Below are 21447 nucleotides of genomic sequence, written 5' to 3'. Positions count from 1 at the left end.
TGTGTGTGTGTGTGTGTGTGTGTGTGTGTGTGTGCAGAGTGTAGGGATCTTAAGGACAGTATAGAGGTTTGTATGTGTAGAAAGCAAACAGCCTGGAGCAACCTCCAGGGTGGGTTGCAATAGGGAATGAGAAAGAAAGAGAGAGAAGGAATGATTGAAGAAGAAAAGCAGCGCAAGATGAGTAGAGAAAGAGTAAAAGGGGAAAGATGCTGAAGAAAAACAGTCACCCTAAATGCACATGAGACAAAAGAAGCAGTACGAAGAAGGGTCATAGTGTTGGAATAAGAAATGTAACAATTGAAAGGAAAAACACCATAACTGTGAAGAAGTGAGATAACTATATTTGTTGTTTTATTAATATATTGTGTCATGTTAATTGAACAGGTGTAAAGTTATTTCCTGACTAGTCTCACATTGTCAGACTATCTCCACAGTGCTGTAGTATGATCTGGCTACACTGCTTATTTATTCTGGGATAGGAGGAAACACTCTGGCTCGTTGGTACTTCTTGAAACCAATCACAACCATCCTGGGTGGCGCTTAGCCCCGGATGCAGCGATGGTGCCCTTGCAAAGTGGATAGTGGAGATAGTGGAAGGGGAGGACCATCCAGCGCGTGAGTCAGGCTTTAGGGAGTATTTATTTGGAACTTTTGAACACGTGTACGTTCAAAAGTAGTTTTAGTCGTGCAACGATTGGACAGATAGTCTAACTCGCTGTCTGGATTTACCCTGCAGAGATTTGAGGAGCAGTTAACCATAGTCCTCACAAATCCACCAGAGTTTAGAATGCCATCATTGGATATTGAAGTTCATAAATAAGTATTTTGGTATGGCTGGCGGAGTGGCACCATATCCATAGTACAGAAGAGGATTTAATTCTAATGTTTTGTTGACAAAACGCACCCTAGGACAATGTTAACACACAGATATAAATTCACCCAGTGCAGTGAAAACGGGGGCAATGACACAAGTTAAAAACTTGAGTGAATAATTTTGGTCAGCTAATGTCTACTCTGTGCAGTCACTACGTTGGCTGTTTGTGGTGGATCAACAGACTAGAAAACGGTCTGATGGTCAAATTTGTAAGAGTGCGGTGACATTTTGCACCATATCCCTTGTGTGGTGTTCAGTTCTGTGGGACCCATTTTCAATATTTGCTAAAAGAAAAATTATGCTATTTATTATTTATTCTAGGGGTATCACACTTCTCAGCCTCCCTGGTAAAGTCTACTCCAAGGTGCTGGAAAGGAGGGTTCGGCCAATAGTCGAACCTCGGGTTGAGGAGGAACAATGCGGATTCCGTCCTGGTCGTGGAACAACGGACCAGCTCTTCACTCTCGCAAGGATCCTGGAGGGAGCCTGGGAGTATGCCCAACCGGTCTACATGTGTTTTGTGGATTTGGAGAAGGCGTATGACCGGGTCCCCGGGAGATACTGTGGGAGGTGCTGCGGGGAGTATGGGGTGAGGGGTCTCTTCTCAGGGCCATCCAATCTCTGTACAACCAAAGCGAGAGCTGTGTCCGGGTTCTCGGTAGTAAGTCGGACTCGTTTCAGGTGAGGGTTGGCCTCCGCCAGGGCTGCGCTTTGTCACCAATCCTGTTTGTAGTATTTATGGACAGGATATCGAGGCGTAGTCGGGGTGGGGAGGGGTTGCAGTTTGGTGGGCTGGGGATCTCATCGCTGCTCTTTGCAGATGATGTGGTCCTGATGGCATCATCGGCCTGCGACCTTCAGCACTCACTGGATCGGTTCGCAACCGAGTGTGAAGCGGTTGGGATGAGGATCAGCACCTCTAAATCTGAGGCCATGGTTCTCAGCAGGAAACCGATGGAATGCCTTCTCCAGGTAGGGAATGAGTCCTTACCCCAAGTGAAGGAGTTCAAGTACCTTGGGGTTGTGTTCGCGAGTGAGGGGACAATGGAGCGGGAGATTGGTCGGAGAATCGGGCGCAGGGGTGCGGTATTGCATTCAATCTATCGCACCGTTGGACGAAAAGAGAGCTTAGCCAGAAGGCAAAGCTCTCGATCTACCGGTCAGTTTTCGTTCCTACCCTCACCTATGGTCATGAAGGCTGGGTCATGACCGAAAGAACGAGATCCAGGGTACAAGCGGCTGAAATGGGTTTCCTCAGGAGGGTGGCTGGCGTCTCCCTTAGAGATAGGGTGAGAAGCTCACTCACCCGTGAGGAGCTCGGAGTAGAGCCGCTGCTCCTTTGCGTCGAAAGGAGCCAGTTGAGGTGGTTCGGGCATCTGGTAAGGATGCCCCCTGGGCGCCTCCCTAGGGAGGTGTTCCAGGCACGTCCAGCTGGGAGGAGGCCTCGGGGAAGACCCAGGACTAGGTGGAGGGATTATATCTCCAACCTGGCCTGGGAACGCCTCGGGATCCCCCAGTCGGAGCTGGTTAATGTTGCTCGGGAAAGGGAAGTTTGGGGTCCCCTGCTGGAGCTGCTCCCCCCGCGACCCGACACCGGATAAGCGGACGAAGATGGATGGATGGATGGATTATTTATTCTAACTCAAACTAATTGGCCTTGGCTAATTTTCTGTGAAGAACCACACACACACATAACTATTAGTAAGTAAGTAAGTAAAGTTTATTTGTATAGCACCTTTCACAGATAAAAATCACAAAGTGCTTCACAATAAAATGCAATACAACACAATAAGTCACAATACAAGCAAATTGAAATACAAATAGAAAATATAACAAACAACCATAAAAACCCCTCGACTAAGTAAAAGCCTGCTTGAACAGTAGAGTCTTCAGGTGCTTTTTAAAAGATTCGAGAGAATCCACACAACGTAGCGTGAGAGGCAAGTCATTCCACAGCCTAGGAGCCACTGCTGGGAATGACCGGTCCCCTCTATTTTTAAAATGAGTGGGGGGAACCACTAATAGCATCTGACCTAATGAACTCAGACTACGGGGGGTATGTAGCTGTATCAAATCAGAGATGTATGAAGGAACTTGACCGTGCAAGGCTCTGAAAGTAATGACCAGGATTTTAAATTGAATTCTATACTGGACTGGTAACCAGTGAAGTGCTGCTAATACAGGTGTGATGTGTGCTCTTTTGTTAATGTGCATTAAAAGCCTTGCAGCAGAGTTCGGAGACGATGAAGCTGATTCTTAACTCTTTATGTGGCAAGTAACCATATTTAGTCACTTCTGCACACACACTCAAAATGCCCTCCCCCTGCCTCAATTTGGAGTTGTGGAGTCATGTGGTTTTCTCTCAGCCAATCAGGGGAGATCAAGCTATCTGACAGATATTGACATCATGGCATCTGAACAATCAGCAGTGGCCTGGAGCACCTCAAACACAGCCATCTTGCAGAAATCATAAATATTGCTTTTTTGAACCTGGCTTCTCCCACAGCTATGGTAATAACATCATAACTAAACATGGTAAGTTGATGTAACTCACAAATTATTTGGTTGAATAGTTGTGTTAAAGATTGAGATTGTTGTTATTTGCACAGCATTTCTAAAAATTAGCTTAATGTTGGGCTGAAATCTAAATGCACCATATTTGATCATATGCCCCAGCTGTCTGCTCGGCTCTTTTATGGGGAGAGGTATACCGTTGTTGTTCCAAACCCTGCCAGAGATGATGATAGCTCAGAGGAAGAAGACAACGATGTGGCAGATCCCGACTTCCTTCCACGCACCCAAAACCTGGACATTGATGGTCCTTCTGCCAAAAGGAAGTGTGTGCGGCCTGCAGTGGAGGTGCTTGCAGATTAGGACCTGGGCGAAAATGATGACAATCAAGAGCTGGCACCAACAGCAAAAAGGCTCACTAACAAAAGGAAGCCAGAACCCCAGGAACCCTCTAGAAGAAGGTTGATCTGGACAACCCACCCCTGCCTGAATACCAGCACATTCCCCCTGACTTCATGCAAAGTCCATTTGATTATTTCAGCAGATACTTCAGTCGTAATAAGTAATCTCGCACATAACATATCAAACCAACCCAGATGAACATCAACACCCCTTTGCCACCACTGAGTTAGAAATTATGAGCCACAAAGTTCATAATTTCATCATCACTGGTGGCAAAGGTGGTGTTGATGTTCATCTGGGTTGCATATAAGTTGGTTTGATATGTTAGGTGCGAGATTACTTCACGACTGAAGTACCTGCTGAAATAATCAAATGGACTTTGGATGAAGTCAGGGGTGGGTTGTCCAGATTAACCTTCTTCTAGAGGGTTCCTGGGGTTCTGGCTCCCTTTTGTTGGTGAGCCTCTTTGCTGTTGGTGCCAGCTCTTGATTGTCATCATTTTCGCCAAGGTCCTCATTTAAAAGCACCTCCACTGCAGGCCGCACACACTTCCTTTTGGCAGAAGGGCCATCAATGTCCAGGTTTTGGGTGCGTGGAAGGAAGTCGGGATCTGCCACATCGTTGTCTTCTTCCTCTGAGCTATCATCATCTCTGGCAGGGTTTACAGGAACAACAACGGTATCCCTCTCCCCATAAAAGAGCCGAGCAGACAGCTGCAAAAGGTATATGCTTTTAAGTCAATATTAGGCCAACTCTGGTTTTTAGAAATGCTATGCAAATAACAACAATCTCAAATTTTTAACACGACTATTCAACCAAATAATTTGTGAGTTAAATCAACTTACCATGTTTAGTTATGATGTTAAGAGTTTTTCTTGTATGACAGTCAATAGGGTTGGGTTTCTGTCAGCCATCACGATGGACGATGGTATCATCCATCGGCACAACCTTAACAGTCAAGCCAGTATCAGTAGCCTACCTCAAGAAAGAGATGTCTCTAAATAAATGTTCCTTGTGTTTTTCACATAATTTTTAAAATTCACTCTGGGTCATTTTTGTTCACCCTAGACGGGCAAGTGCTCATATATGGTAACTTCATTGACCTTGATTTGCAATGCAAACATGAAAAATATTGATAACTTTTTTTTTTTTTTAACGTCCTGTACCATCCCCCATTACCTTTCTGAGGTTACAATTTAGAATTTCCAAAGATTTCAATGAGTGCCCTATAAACAGACAGATAAAAAGACTGCTACAGTAATCTAAACGTGAAGAAATGAAAGCATGAATGATCATCTCTAATTCATCCTTAATCACAAGTGTTCTTAACTTAGAACTATTTCTCAGTTGGAAGAAACTAACTAATAATTTAGAGTGGTGATCCAACGACATAGCTGAATCAAAAACCACACCTAAGCTCCTGAGACTCGGCTGGACAGACGAGCCTAAGTCCCCAATATGCTGCTTTATCTCAGGGTTACGACTTTCAGGGGCGATAATTAGAGTTTCTGTTTTATCTGAGTTCAGAAGCAGAAAGTTGTCACCTAACCACAGTTTAGAGAACTCAGTTTCCTTAAACGAGCAGTACAGTTGGATATCATCTGCATACAGATGGTACAATATGTCACTAAATTGACTAATTATCTGTCCTAAAGGAAATATGTACAAGAGGAACAGAATAGGTCCCAAGACAGAACCCTGAGGTACCCCACACGACAACTCTGCAGTTTCAGACAATATCTGATTCACATAAACACTAAAATGTCTACCAGAAAGGTAGGATGAGAACCCTTTTAAAACTGATCCAGACGTCCCAACCAGATCACGAAGTCTATTTATCATAATGTGATGATCGATAGTGTCAAACGCAGAAGAAAGGTCCAATAGGACCAAAACTGTAAAATCCTTTGAATCAGCTGACATCATAATATCACTAGAAACTTTAAGAAGTGCAGTTTCCGTAGAATGCCTTTTACGGAAACCAGACTGGAATTTATCAAACAGCTCGTGCTTCTCTAAGAAAAGGGTGAGTTGCTCTGCTACAACTTTTTCTAATATTTTTGACATGAATGGTAGTTTTGATATTGGCCTGTAGTTCTTAGGTTGAAGTGGATCCAACATGGGCTTTTTAAGTACAGGCTTAACAACAGCATGTTTAAAAAAACTAGGAACGACACCAGTTAAAAAATTACATATGAGGTGTTGGGGTCTACTGGACCTGAGTGTATTTAAATTTAGGTGATATGAAACACTGTTGTCTTTCTGCACCTGCTATTCCTACACAAAGTTACAAAATTGTTACTTTTTTATAATTGAATTTCCTTATTATCTCACAAAATGAAAATGATCACATGATCATAAATGTGATCTCACAGGGGTAAATGGCAAATATGAACCATCAGTGATGTATATATCATTGGTTATTGAGCTAAAGTAAACATCTATTAAGTATTTTTACATAAATTGTTATGGCTGTATTGATTTAAAAGCCTAATAATGTGGTGCGTCCACCAGACCCAGGGACATTGGCTGTGTAACAAAAATATGATCACCACACAAGGGTTAATGCAAGCAGCATTCACTCTTAATTTGAAAACAGTCAAAGCTCTTAGGCTAAAAGTAACACACCTGCACCAATTTTCATTGGCATTGTATCATTTATAAACAAAAGGTTGTACCATCAGAACTATTTTAAGAATGCTTTTACCACAAAAAGATCTACACGTGTGAGAGAGCTGCTATACATAAATACGTTCCTGTGGAAGGCTTTAAAGCTCCTGTTTAGCCTCCAGAGGGGATAAGTGTTTGCCTAAGATATTGTGAAACCGCCCTTTAAATAACTGCTTTCAAGTAAGAAGATGGGACAAAAGGTCAAAGAGAGATTCTGGCCTGATCTTAATTTGCATTCCTACCATTCACGAGGTACCTAGTCTATATCGACGGCGTTTCATTTCTGGGATTGTTCAGCTGCCGCCGGAAATTCCGCTGGATGTCCCTAATTTTCAATGTCTGTGTCCTTCCTCTTTCTTTGTGTTGGGCGTTCTAAACCGGTGGATTTATGAGGACTACGGTTAACTGCTCCTCAGATCTCTCTACTTTCTTTTTTAAAAGATTATTTTTTGGGCATTTTTGATAGGACAGATGAAGTCATGAAAGGGGAGACAGAGGGGGAATAACATGCAGCAAAGGGCCGCAGGTCGGAGTTGAACCCAGGCCCGCTGCTTTGAGGAGTCAACCTCTACATATGTGGACACACGCTCTACCAACTGAGCTATCTGGGCGCCCATGATCCTAATATCTCTGCAGGATAAATCCAGACAGCTAGCTAGACTATCTGTCCAATCTGACTGACGATGGCATGGAACACACCGAACAGACTCGAGTCACCGACCTCGCCAGACTGTCCGACGGCCGATTATCGGGTTGGTGTGTGAGCGCCTTAAAATTTTTTTACCTACACACATTCCACCAAAACAAGTTCCTTCCTGAGGCTATTTTGCAGAGGCGCCGTTGCTCCGTCCGGCACTTAGCGCCGCCCAAGACGACTGTGATTGGTTTAAGAAATGCCAGTAAACCAGAGCATGTTTTTCTCCAATCTCGGAATGCTGTTTGGACTAGCCAGACCCTCCTGCGCAGCGCTGTGGAGGAGGGTCTGGCAATGCGAGACTACAAGGTACCTAATCATAATATATCAGGACAGTGTGTAGGGGGAGTACTAGAAGGGAAATACTAAACTAAACACTGTAGAACAGTCACATAGCAACATCCGAAATGAGAAGCATAAAAACAAGGCATAAAATTAACAACTGGAATAAGATGTAAGAGAGCAGGTGCGCTGTTCTGTATATCTCTTGATAGAGTGATGAATATAATAGTTTTGAAATGGTTATTAATGTCACATTGTATATATAACTGAATATTGATGAACTGCATGATTGAATGCCCTTAAGCAGCAACAATGACATACCTCATAAGACTTTGTTTTTATCAGTGGTTGATATTCAGTTATGTCTCTGCTCAGTTTGATTTATTTGCAAATATGTATGTTTCTGAGTGGATTTTGCACAGTATTGTGAGGTTAGCAGTGGAACAGCTGAATGCTCGGTGTTTTCTGTTCAGCTGTGATCCTGATGCTGATGCTGACCCAGACAGGCACTGTGACCATAGAGGCTCCACTGGGAATCTCCCTCACACTGCTGCACACTGCAGCAGCCGCGTTCATGAATAACAAGTAGCTATGAACGCAACCCCCCCTCTTCTCTCCCATACACATACATACTTGCATCATATGTACACAAAACATGCACATATCTGCTTGTGGTCACATACATGCACATCTGCAAATATATAAAGGCACAAGCTCATAGCTGCACACATACAAGCTCATACATACACACACACGTTTATGTGCTCAGATATCACTATCTACACATACAGATAGGCATGCACACACAAAGAGACAGGCATGCTGAAGCTCACAGATGGGGAGTGTGTCTGCCAAGTGCTGTGTATGGAAAACTGTAATGAATATGATTACGACCTAAAGACTGGTGGGGTTTATGTAATGAGCAAGAGAAGGGCAATCCACTGCATTTGCATTTCAGGTATCCAGTTGGTTGTCTTTTCCAAAGCCACTTACCTCAAGTACAACATGAGAATAAATAAAATAATTTCTTTCTCAACCATCTTCTCTTGTAGTATTTTGCTGTTGCTTCAGTGAAGTTTCCCTAATGTAAAACCCCACTTTCAACCACAAGATCAGCGGTTCAATCCCAGGCTCCCAGATGCTGTATGTATAACTGTCCACTGCTCCTAATACTTAGGATGAAGTGATTGAATTTTGTCCTTGTACTCAGGGCTTTACATTGACACCCGCCAACCCGCCAAAACTGATCTTTGGCGGGTAACATTTAAAGTTACTAGCCAATCTGGCTGGGGATGAATGAAGCAAAGCGTCTGTTTAAATCGGCCGGCTGCAGAATCGATGCGACAAGTCAGTGTTTCCAGATTGGTCTGTTTTCCGCCAAGAAAGTTGGGAGGTTTTGTGTGTCTTTGCCTTGAAAATGTAATCTTTATCTGGCAATACTGCTTGTGGTACTAATCCTACATTTCCCATGAACACTATGTCGTGACGTGTCAGACAACCGAGCGATTACGAGCTATGCTGAAATGGAGAAGACAAACGGGTCGAAGCAAAACAAACCAGACGAGCAGAAATGAAAGTAAAGTTAGTTTGGAAAAAAACAAATGTGGCTAGTGGAAAATCTGATTGGCTGGTAACTTTAAAAATCTACTAGCCATGTTGGCTGGTAATCAAAAAAGTTAATTTATTAAGTATAATGACTTAAATAAAATTTAAGTCATTTTTTTTTTAATAGAGCAATCTATAAATGTCAACAATACGGTGAGTTTAGAGAATAAATATGGATCTCAGATCTAGTACGTATGTCTGTGTTAAAATATCATAAATAGTTATAGGTTAATATGCTTTAATATGCCCTTAATGCACAATGCACATGGAAACACTTTTAGGACTTTGGTTTTGGGCTGAGAACATTCATGAACCTGTGTTTTTATTGAACTGATTCACATTTATTTGGTCTCTTGAAGAACCTTGCTCTTCAAAATTCAAACAGGAAGGAAGGACTCACTTGTGTGCACATTTTACATCTGTGATATGTTGTTCCTCTTGGTTCTCAAACATAAAAAAATTGAATTAAAATTAGAAAGTGCTTTTCTGCATAGCAAAAACATTAACTCTTTTTTTTTTGGTCCATTACCATTAAATAGGTCTAATTTTGTACACAGACTCCCATGGATCATTATGACTTACAGACTGGCATGACCTGACACGATATATTTTTCCGTCGTTGAAGGGCGCGCTTGTTTGAATTCACATTGCGCCCCTTACGGGCTATTTTATACAGTCTATGCTTACAGGCGGTCGCACTTCCTTTGGTCGATCCTATAAGGGTTTATTGAAATGTTCTTTATGTAATGTGCAATAAAATAACGTTACATATACGTTTTTAATAATGTGCAGAGCAAGCAGTGCTGTTATTAAGACTGAACCTGTCTATACTGAGTGCTGCACTGGAACATAACAAGGAAAATGCGTCCCTGGATGTATAATAACAACGGTCTCCAACAACAACGCATGGAAAACCACTTGGTTCTCTCACCCGTTGGTTAAAATTCGCAACGATTTATAGACCCACCAATCAGAGCATAGTTCGCTGAGTTTGAAATCCCATCGCTTCTGTCAAACACTCAAGTCACATGTGCAAATGTATGCAACCAATGATAGTTAGTGGTTGTTGTAAACAGACTGAACTGGCCAATGGTAGGTTCGGGAGGTTGTCCTTTTCCTGTTGACGTCAGTGGCTGTCTGAGCACAGTTGAGTTGCCAGGAACTGGGGAGTAAAGGAGGAAACCTGAGAGATGAGAGATTGCCACAAAACAACAGGAATCATATTGGATATATATTCCATCGCTTAGCTATGGCTACACAAACAGAACAGTGAGATCGGACGTTTTTTTTCTTTTCGGACATGCTGGTAGACGGGTACAGCGAGATACCAATCTGGTCCTGAATTCGCTCATTGAAGTTTTGGCTGAAGAAGTTTAACGTTACAGCGGTACGGCTAGCCGTTAACGTTATCATCTGGCTGTCTTCTACCACTTGACACAGCCCTAAACAACAAAGACAGAGAACATGGTCTCCTGGATGATTTCGAGAAGCGTCGTGTAAGTACCAAGACAATTGAGTACTGAAAGTGAAATAAAATTGTCCTTATAGCTCATGGAGAAAAAATAGGGGCAACTGATGGGATTGAACTTGTTAGCCGAGCGAGCTAGCTAGCTCGGCTAACTTATTAACGTTACCGTCCTTGGGCTAAGTTATGACCTCACCTTAGTGTTTCAGTACAGAAACTTTATCAACAAGAAACGACATCATTTGGGTTAGCAAACAGTTACCAGACGCCACTAACGCACACAATTGTTTATTTTGTAAAATAAATAGTTGTACTAACGTCTGCTAGCCTAGTGCTATTGAGACAATAAAGCTAACGTTAATGCTACCGTCTTGTTTATGAATCATGACCATGCGCACTGCTGTTGAGTCAGCCGTAACAATATGTACCTTTCTTATGTATCGGTGAGGTGGAACATTTCAAGTTAATCTGTGAAGGAGTGTCAGGTACAGCTGTCATCTTTAAAGGTATTATTAGCCGGCCATTCCCAATTTGACATGGCAACCATAACATAGTTGGCACACAGGAAGAAAGGCGAATTTAACCCCATTATACGGATTAGTTGGCTTTGCATGGATTTGTTTGGTTACTGGAGTTATTAATTGTCACATCACTGGAATCCCTTGTGAATAAAGCAGAAGGCAGAGATTAATATAATGAGATTCATATAACACTGGAGATGTGTTTAATTTTAAGTAAAAATACCACTTTTTGAGTTTTGACCCAACAGCATTACTTTTTTCTCATTCTCTTTCTATCGCCCATTCTCCCTTTGTCTTTCTCTGCCTGTACATCCAGGAACAGTAGTTGCATAACTTGGTATTTTGGAGGATAGGAATGTGGTGGAAATGACAAAAGGGTGTGGATGGGGGAAAAAACCCAACCCAAAAGCCTCTCCTTCTTGCTCTATGCAACTTTAAAACACAAGGAAATTAGCATGTTAGCCTTTCATGCCTGTGGGCCCCTCTTGTCATAACCTGTCCATAACTTTGTCTACTCTCCTACCTCGAAATGCTGCATTTTGCACAATTGAACAACAGAATGTACCACAGTCCATTAACAATGGATTCAACCCATCACTGGTTTCCAATATACAGTCCAGTATTTGGCCAGTGACATATTTGTATTAGTTATTAGTGGGCCTCTTTGCTTAGAACATTATGTTTGAAGAGTAACCTTGACTATAAGTTTCAAGAGCTTACATTCAGCTTTAATTTGAGGGCATTACATTGTTATCCTCTCTACAAATGTTTTGCAGTTTTATTAGGGCCAAAATTAAAAAGATCACATTTGGTGTCAAATTGTTTGCCAAAAAAAAATAGCTGATGTAACAACCAAGCAAATTTGGTTACATACTGATTATGAGATAATTCTGTGGTTGTGTTCCATTTAAATTGCCTAGTCATGCAACAGTTAAAAACATTTTTTTCAACTGCTGATTTTTAACCCAGCACTCCATGACCAACTATTTTTAGGCGGCAAGCCTGCATGGAATGGTTCTGGGATATTTGTGTGTCCACCTCTTTCTGTTTGATACGTCCTCCTTTTTTAGTGTTGACAAAGACACTTGAGTTGTGTGCCCAGGACTAACAGCCATGAAAAACACTGATATTCTTCCCTAAGTTGTGGACCTCTATGGTGATAATTATCACATAGCACAGCAGTGTTCTTATTTTGAGAAATGTAGCAGCACAAATAAAAAAAGCACAGGAGGCAAAGACGATCATGAGCTTCTTCAGTGTAGTGCGATTTGATGCAGGATCCCGTGGAGCTCAGAATGATCCACTCCATGGTATTATTGGAAGTGTGTATTTGTTGTCAGGCTATGGTATAAGATTACACCAAATTGCGCAGGTGTTTATGATACTTGAGTAATTGGAAAAGACCTGTGTGCTCATGAGTGGAAATGTTTAGACTTTTTAAACGGCACTGGTTCTATTCTCCAGTTTGAACGTTGTGTACAATCTGCCTGCTGCAGCCTGCTTGTACCTCCAGGCAGCAGAGTGAAGAACAAGCCTTTCAGGATCAGTAGGATGCATGGTGTGCTTTCACAATGTCTATCCCTATTAATATGATATAACATAATATGTGTATATACTGTAGTACGGATGGCTGCACAATATATTGTTTAAAAAAAAAATATCAGAAGAAAACTGCACTTTAGTGGTGCTTTTATATTCAATATAATGTTCAATTTGTCCATAAAAGAATGTTGAAAATGATTTTACTTTTATTTGTTTTAAATTCAACAAGCAATTTGTTGTATTGTAGAAGAATACTGAAAGCAGCAGAACGAGCACATTTTAAGATCTGTTTATGTATCACGAGTGATACCGTTATCGCGATATTCAACATCGTGTATCGCACATTTTCCTCATATAGTGCAGCCCTCGTACATAGCCAAACAATATGATAACTTATTAGAGATGTGACGAGATCTCGTCCCACGAGATGTGACGAGATTTCTCGTCGGGGTAAGAAAGTGTCTCGCGATATCAGTACACAAGTGCAGAGCAGCAGCCAGCGTGAGTCTGACTTTGACCTCAAAATTAGCATAGAAGTTGACTCTGAGTTTACTTTTGCAGAGCGATAGCGGTAGAAAAAAAGCTGCCTGTAAAACCTGGCGTTAGAACATTAGAGAGTACGCTTCTCTCTCTCTCTCTCTCTCTCTCACCCTCCCCCTCTCTTGGCCGAGACACACGTATGTAGTGTGTAGTTCACTGAGGCGCAGTCTCGCGCACATCGCTCTCTTTCTCTGTCCTTTTTTTAAATGAGTCGGGAAGCGGACAGCAATACCTGACTTTACTTTTAATGATATTAAACAAAGAGAAATGTTCTCCGTTCGTCCTATAACGGTCATAAATCGATACTAGAGTAGCCTACTTCCTTGTTGTCTATGGCTGCAATTGATAAAATGCAGAGGAGATGAAAAGAGCACCGGTCTTCATAAAACACATTGTCCAGGGCTTGACATTAACTTTTTGAGGCACTTGTCCTTTGGACAAGTACATTTACGTTTCACTTGTCCATGCATAAAAGTCACTTGTCCGGGTAAAGATTCATCATTTTATAAAAAAAATTGTGTTTTGCTAATACAGAATTTGAACAAACCATTGAAAGCATCCAAACACTATCAACATTAATACAATTCTGTTGAAACAGTAGAAACAAACGTGCCCCAACAATAGATTTCCCCTTCACCAAGAAAAAAGGAAAAAATCTCCAGACTCCATAATACAAAGTAATATGTTGCACGCCGGTGTGCAGAAGTTAATATATTGAGATTCTAATTCAATATTTTAAAGTTTGTCATTACTTTCAGATTCCTAGTCAATATTCTAAGTTACTTAGTCAATATATTGAGATACTAAGTCGATACTTTGATATATTGAGTCAATATATTGAGATTGTAAGTCAATATAAATGTTCTTATTGGTTTGAGATTCTTTGTCAATATTCTGAGTTACTAAGTCAATATATTGAGATACTAAGTCAATATTTTGAGTTAAATCAATATAGTGAGATATTAAGTCAATATATTGAGATACTAAGTCAATATTTTGAGATAAATCAATATATTGAGATACTGAACAATATAGTGAGATATTAAGTCAATATTGAGATACTAAGTCAATATTTTGAGATAAATTAATATATTGAGATACTAAGCCAATATATTGAGATTCTAAGTCAATATTTGACATTTTCTCATTACTTTGAGATTCTTAGTTTATATTCTGAGATACTAAATCATTATTTTGACCAGAGGTAGTGGTGACTTGAACTTCTACTATATCTAAAATAATTTTGTAGACATAACAATGGAATTTGCCACTAAATGTTGGTGTTAACTTTTTTTATACAATTTCACAAATTTCTACCCGGCCGAGGCTGATTTACCGAAAGGATCATTTTAAAAAGGTGTAGCTACTTTACAGTTGATTATTACCTGATATTTAATCTGCATATTTTTTCTTATTATTTTTCTTTTATAAAGGAGCAAAAAAAACGACATTATAGAACGGCTTGTTTATTGCTAAGGAAAAATTAAATGATTTATTAAAAATGTAACAACAATAACTTATAAAAATAACTTATTTCACCAGTAAGTTCCTGTTAAACGACAAAAACAACCACTGGATAGGAAAAAGGGTATTTTACAACAACTTTGAATGCAGCACGACTCTGGCGGGGCGAATTTCAAGTGAACGCAATATCTGTGTTTTTCCGACAACAGCACATGTGTCAATGCGACAGCAGCGGCACACTGTCACATGTTCCTCTCCAGTGAAATACAGACACACTTTTACACCGTTTAGCTTTCAGCATTTTAACTGTTTACTCCAGCTGCTAGCTAACGATAGGCTGACGTTACTTGCTGTTGAGTGTAGTGTTAACTAGCGTAACATGCGGCGATGTTTAGGTTGCCTCTAACGTCCGTTTTCGGAGCATCCGAGAGAAGCGCAGGCATTTCAGTGGCACCGCGTTGAAATTCGGTCCGGTAGATAACGGTCGTTAAGGCACCGGTGCCGTATTAGCACCGGGTCTCTCCTTTTCTGTCAACGATGCAACGAGAAGGTAACGTTAAGGCGGAGTTAGATAGCAAGCTAACGTTAGCTAACTAACACCGGCATGTTCACCGTGCTTTCATGCTGCATTGCTTACAGAGAACGAGCTGAACAGTGGGCTGGGTCTAACGTTAGCGGTCCGCTGACCGGGCTTGCGGGGGAAATAAATTATTGTTTCAAATCGGTAACATAGACGATGAGTGGCACATGACGTGAACTAAAATGGCATTTTAGTTTGTTTGAGTTTTAACTTGTCCAGTGGGACAAGTAAATTTCTCTTCCACTTGCCCTGCAAAAAAAATCCACTTGTCCCGGACAAGCGGACAAACCTTAATGTTGAGCCCTGTTGTCAATCTGTTGTTTTCTCAGACTGATGGGCGTCTACTGTATATAATCCCGAATTTTTCTGCCAAAGTTTTGGTTTGAGTTAGAGCTGTGGTGTTGTTTTCTAAGCCCACTGTCATTCAAATCTAATCAAACTACATTCATACAGCCCTGATTAAATACTTTTTACTTGAACTCTTTCATAAGTTTTACCCAAGGAAGTCTTTTTTTTTTTTCACAAGCTTGATCTTTGCTTATTGCTCATTAAAACTTCTTTAAGCCCCTGTAAACCAATTGAACAGGGGCTTTCAGAGGAAACATCTGCTATGTATTCACATCTTTAGATGGGAGGTTTTGATATGCGTAATTGTCTGCCACCAGAACTCCAGTGGTTAATACTGACAGCCAGTGGTTAAGTGTGTTGTATATTAGGGTTGTGGCGATGGACGATATCATCGTCCATCATGGTGGTTGACCGGCATCACAATGGAGAGCCACCATCGTGATGCCGGTCAACCATCACGATGGAGAGCCACCATTGTAATGCCACGCCCCCCACCCTGTCAGACACATACTCATCCTAGTGGACGGGAAATTGACAACTGCGTGGGTCTTAAACTAGCAACTAGCTACGTGCAACCTATTTTTAGTGATATAGTTTCTCTCTCTCTCCCTGTCAGTATAGCAGCTCGCTGTACCTGGACTAGTAATGTATCAGCATGCGGTAACCATGCTCTGCGCCTCGGCTGGGACGAGAGAGCGAGAGATAAAAGGCGTTAACGTGGAACATTATCACACTTTCCTTTATCCCCTCATTGGACTAACTTTGTGGATACTACTGTGTGCGTGCATCAATAAGTAAGTCTGATGACGATGGTATGTAGGATTTATGAATGTATGTTAGCAACAGTAGGCTAATTCACGAGGGTGCTATTTAATGTGTAAGCTAATATTGCGCATCTGTTCATGTGCAGAGTTATGTTTCTGTTTATTGAATGCGTTATTCAGTGCTAATATAACCGAGAATGTAGTTTAAACTCAGTAATGATGGTATATTAGGTTATTACTGTCGCTCTGTTGAGGGTTAGGGGGTTAGGGCTAGACGGTGATCTGCGTCGTTATGCAGATCACCGACATCTGATTGAGTCTAGACTTTACGGCACCGTAGTTAAGTAAAAGTAGGTTAAGATGTAATTTACTGCCCCTACCAGTCGTTAACTGCCAATTTAGGGGACATCGCCCAACCCTATTGCATATGTATTCACTCAGTTGTGAGGGCTATGTTCCTTCCTGACTGTCAAAGACTAAAAAATCTGCGCAAGTTGGAGACGATCTTTAGGTGGGGTGTGTATAGTTTCAGCTAGTCTTGTTTGTCCCAGGCTTTACTGTTTCAACTTTGACCTACTGTACTAAAAACGTTTTTCTGTGCAATTGGGGATTACTAGCAAGTATCAATTATCAGTTTAACTTCCAAATGAAGTGGTTTAGATAAACTGGATATACTGTTGGTCTGATGGCTTTGACCTGTTGGACTTAAATAGCAACGTCGCTGTTCTCAGATCTCAGCTGTTAAGTTGGTGAGTACAATGTTATCATAACCGTTACAGATAAGTAAGATAAGATAAGAAAATATTGTGACACAAATTAGTCTTTGACAGGGCAGGCTTTAATGATATACAATACATATTCAAACATATTATACATATATAAACAGTTTAAAATTGTGTTAAGTGTTAATAAACCAGAATTTTTAAGTAGATTGTTTGCCTTATGCAAGTCAGTTGCCCTTTTGGTGTTATTAAAAATGTATTGTAGGCTATCTGGTATTTTTCTGCTTGGAAAAACTATGCAGAGCTAAGCTAAAGTTTGAACTTGTGTACGAGGCGATGCATTAAGTTGTTGTTTAATGTGGGAAGATTCAGTCTATTGTCATTTATTTTTCTCCATGAGGAAGTTCTCTGGATATGTACAGACCTGAGGCCTGTACTACGAAGCAAGATTTGGGGTTACCGAGGTAACTTCAGGTTCAACCCAGGGATTTGTGTATCACGACGGTGGGTCACTTGTTACCGGGTTCAATCGCTGTTGTAACTTATGCTGAACACCTAACCTCGGGAGCAGGTTATGTTGGAGAGAGAGAGAAACAGAACAATGGCAATGGCAAAATGAAAATAAAATACAACACAAACTCCTCTGTTATCAATCCCTGAACAGAGATATCAAATTGGCTGAATATCTCAAAACAAAAAATCCAAAAGAAATACGATTTTTAACAAAATACAGAGTCAGCGACCATGAGCTTGAAATTGAAAGAGGTCGACATTTAAAAGTGTGGAGACCAAGAGAGGAACGAGTCTGTACACACTGCCACCAGGATATCGAAACAGAATTTCTTATGTACATGTCCCAAATATGAAGGCTTAAGAACCAAATATTTCCAAAAATTCGAAAAACATATACCAGGCTTCACTACCTATACTGAGGACAAAAAGCTTCCTTTTTTATTAGGGGAAGATAAAAACACGGCATGGCTAGCAGCTAAATATGTCTTCTCTTGCCACAATACAAGGAACAATAAATAGAGAATTGTATAGATTATCATTTCTTTTCTGATTTATTATTTTAGTTATTTGTATTCTTTTTTTATATACTGTTTCAATGTACCCTCTGAGGGAACGGCACAGAAGTTTAGTATCTGCATTTATATCATAATTATAATATTTTTACTTGTATTATTATTATTATTATTATTACAACAGATGTATTTACTCCTTTTATAAAAGATATATACATTTTCACCGGAGGGAATTACTTGCTTCTTGAGCCGTATGTTGCCAATGTGAATATCTGTTTGAATTATGTTTTGATATTTATTTTTTATTTGCTCCCACGATTGCTTACCCCTGCCAGGGTTGCAACTGAAAGAATAGGCTACAGCAACGAAAGTTTATGGAATGCACAAGTGTAATTATGGTCAGATCTTGTGCCTGACTGATGGGGCAGTGATATTGATAAGTGTTGTAATTTATGCATTTACAGCTTTCCTTCCTGGGTTAGGAAGCAGCGACTGTATTGCCTGTATGGCTAGCAGGCCATGTGTTCTTCATATTTCTGTAGGATTATCGTTTGCTCTTCTTGTGTAAAATCTGTGGCTCTGGTAGACTTGGGAAACCCTGGGTTGTTGGAACAAGTTGATAACCACCGTCGTGTCACAGCTTATGTCGGACCGCGGTTGTTAGGTTTGTTGAAGCAGGGTAACAGAAATAAATCCAGAACATGTTGATCTTGCTTCGTAGTACAGGGCTCTGGACTGTAACCAGTCCCATTTGCTGTAGCAGCAGTTCTCTCTCTCAACAATCCTCCCTCTGTGTTTTTTAGGGGGAAAGTCATGTAATCAAATTCTTATTCCTGAAGCTCAAACCAGATGGTGCGAGCTCAAATCTTGAAGATCTCAGAGTTTTTTTTTCCTCTCTCTGTTTCTCCCTCCTTTTCTCCCTCTTGGTATGTCTCCTGTTTTTATTGCTCTTGTTCTCTCTTTTCTCTCTTTTTCTTTTCTTTTTGCGCTCTCTCTCACTCTTGTCGTCCTGTCCTCCCCCTCCCTCCATCTGGTAGTGGGTGGTGTACGGTGTCAGGAAACCAGGGAAATTGACCTGGAGCCCAGAGTCAAGGTCTATCTAAAAGCATCGGGGCTATTTTCTCAGCTGCATGCAGAGAGGAGGGGGGGCAAGGGGGGGAGCTGTTATAATAAATGGGAAGGGGAAGGAGGAGGGAGAAAAGGGAAATGGAGAGATGATGGTTTGGGTATGAAAAGGGGCCCTGCTTTTCATGAAATTGTTTCAAGAAGTCGTTGTAGTTGAAGAGACACTCGGTTTATGTCTTTGCTGGGCCACAGTTACTCTCAAAGATGTAAATGGACATTTAAGATCTTTAAAAACATGAAGAAATGTCAGTCATTGAAAGTCAAGGCTAGTGGCACCAGATAAATCCGCTAGGTATTAGCAAATAGGACAAGGGTATTTTTTGCTTAATAAATGATACCGTTGTATTTCTAAGAAACTGCTGCTGCGAGGTGATGCGGTGCATGGCTAGTAGGGGTGTAACGGTACACATAATTCACGGTGCAGTGTAGAGGTGTGAATCTCCCGATTCGATTACGATTATCAGATCAGTGATTCAATATCTCGATGCATCACGATGCTTCAAAATACATTTTTCTATTAAAGCCATATAGAATATTTGACTTGACAAACTTGCATTGTCAAGTGCAATGCCCAAGCTGCAATACGTAACTTCAGACTCGAATGATCAAGTGTTTGGGTTAATTTCATTAAGGTAGCTACCACGAAGGTTTACCTATTTTGGATTAGTCATATACCACCCTACTTTCAGCCAGCAAATCTATTGTGCTGTATTGGAATATCTGACCCCAGACAACTCTTTAACAAAAAAGGTACTTTTTATTGAACAATAACTTAAATGTATAAATAACATTTAGCCGTTAGATTGAATAACAAAAAAAAAAGCATAACACAAATCACACCCTTCAAATATGCTAACTGCAATATTTCTTAAAATAGTACACACTAGCTACCCCTTTACCAGTTTCTCTATCAGTTTCCACTTAAAATACTCCAGCTACACAAAATGATTCCTCCTTAAAGCATTTCAATGTAACTCAAACCCTGTTAAACCACTGTGTTAATACACACCTACACACACACACACACACACACACACACACACACACACACACACACACACACACACACACACACACACACACACACACACACGCCGAGAGGGGAAAAAAGAAAAAAGTTGCGGGTTCATGTGGACTAGGGATGGGCGATACCACACTTTTAGGATTCAATACGATACCGATACTTTTTCTTGCGTTTTCATCGATACCGATACCATTAATTTCTTATTGGCAATTTTTGTTAGTAAAAATATTATTACATTTAAGACAAATCACAAGACAAATATGGACCATTTATACAAAATGTATTATGGTCAATACATAATAAAATTTAAATAAATAAATATGAATGAAATAAATTAAATATGAACAAAAACATACACATTTTCACTTTTCTTATTTCTCAAAAAAAGAAAAAATACCAATCTTGGTAGAAAAAGCTGAAAGGAAAAAAAAAAAAACTAATACATCATAACAGTTGTGTTTCTAACCTCTTTGTAGAAGTAAACATGTAACAGTTCACTGAAGCAAAAACAAGAGGTCATAAAGATCAGAATAAATTAGGATTTCCTTATCCTATAAACCTGCAAAAGAAGGACAGTTGTTCCCTGAGAAAATGAACTTGGCTGTGTCGCACGCATTGGGTCGCAGGTTGACGCTCATTTGCTCGTCTCCTGTCACGTGACATGGGCCAGCTCAATACGCCGCCAGGTACAGGGGTGTCATGGCACATAGTAATTTAAGTAAATAATCTAAAACAGCTGAAAGTGATGCATACACCCCCAATTATTATTTTTTAGTTTATATCGATATTTTTGTAAGGAAATCAATGCCAAATGAGTAGCGTGAGTATATCGATATATCGATACCACAGGATCGATACGCCCATCCCTAATGTGGACGTGGTTTGTCCAAGAAACACAACTCAAACACGAAAACCAAAACCAGTCACCAGCTACAGCAAAGTCCTCCTCAGCAGGGAAACACGCTGTCGTCCTCTCCGGTCCAAAATCAGCGTCCTCCGAGCCAGCAACTCTCCGCCGTTAGCTCCAACTTGAGCTAGCTAGTCCGTTAGCTCCAACTATAGCCAGGCACACTAGCACAACGTTTGTTCTAAACCACTACTGTTAGACAGGAAGAGTGCCGTAGTGTAGCTACACTTCTTCAGCTTCGTTATTCCACTTTCCACACGTTTCCAAGCTAACTAGTGTCTCTCGGTGTTTCTTAGTGTTTTCTTTCCTCTTCTCGATTTGCGATCCTCTCCACTCTCCCGTGTCTCCACTCAACCGTTTTGCGTTTTGTGTGTCTACCTGT

The 21447-nt window shown here is 40.7% G+C and overlaps 1 protein-coding gene across 1 annotated transcript in view; it reads left to right on the top strand.

The window, feature by feature from the left end:
• The first annotated feature begins 10118 nt into the window (after nucleotides 1-10118).
• The window catches only part of reep3b (receptor accessory protein 3b), a 63723-nt gene continuing 52394 nt past the window's right edge, over nucleotides 10119-21447 (top strand). Inside the window, exon 1 of the mRNA XM_028568201.1 lies at nucleotides 10119-10534. Coding sequence (XP_028424002.1) covers nucleotides 10503-10534 — 32 coding nt within the window. The 5' untranslated portion in view covers nucleotides 10119-10502. The remainder of the gene's footprint in view (nucleotides 10535-21447) is intronic.

This window comes from Perca flavescens, chromosome 21, assembly GCF_004354835.1.
Source record: "Perca flavescens isolate YP-PL-M2 chromosome 21, PFLA_1.0, whole genome shotgun sequence".
Classification (NCBI taxonomy): Eukaryota; Metazoa; Chordata; class Actinopteri; order Perciformes; family Percidae; genus Perca; species Perca flavescens.
Note: the sequence above shows the minus strand (reverse complement) of the source record. Positions and strands in the feature narration are given on the sequence as shown.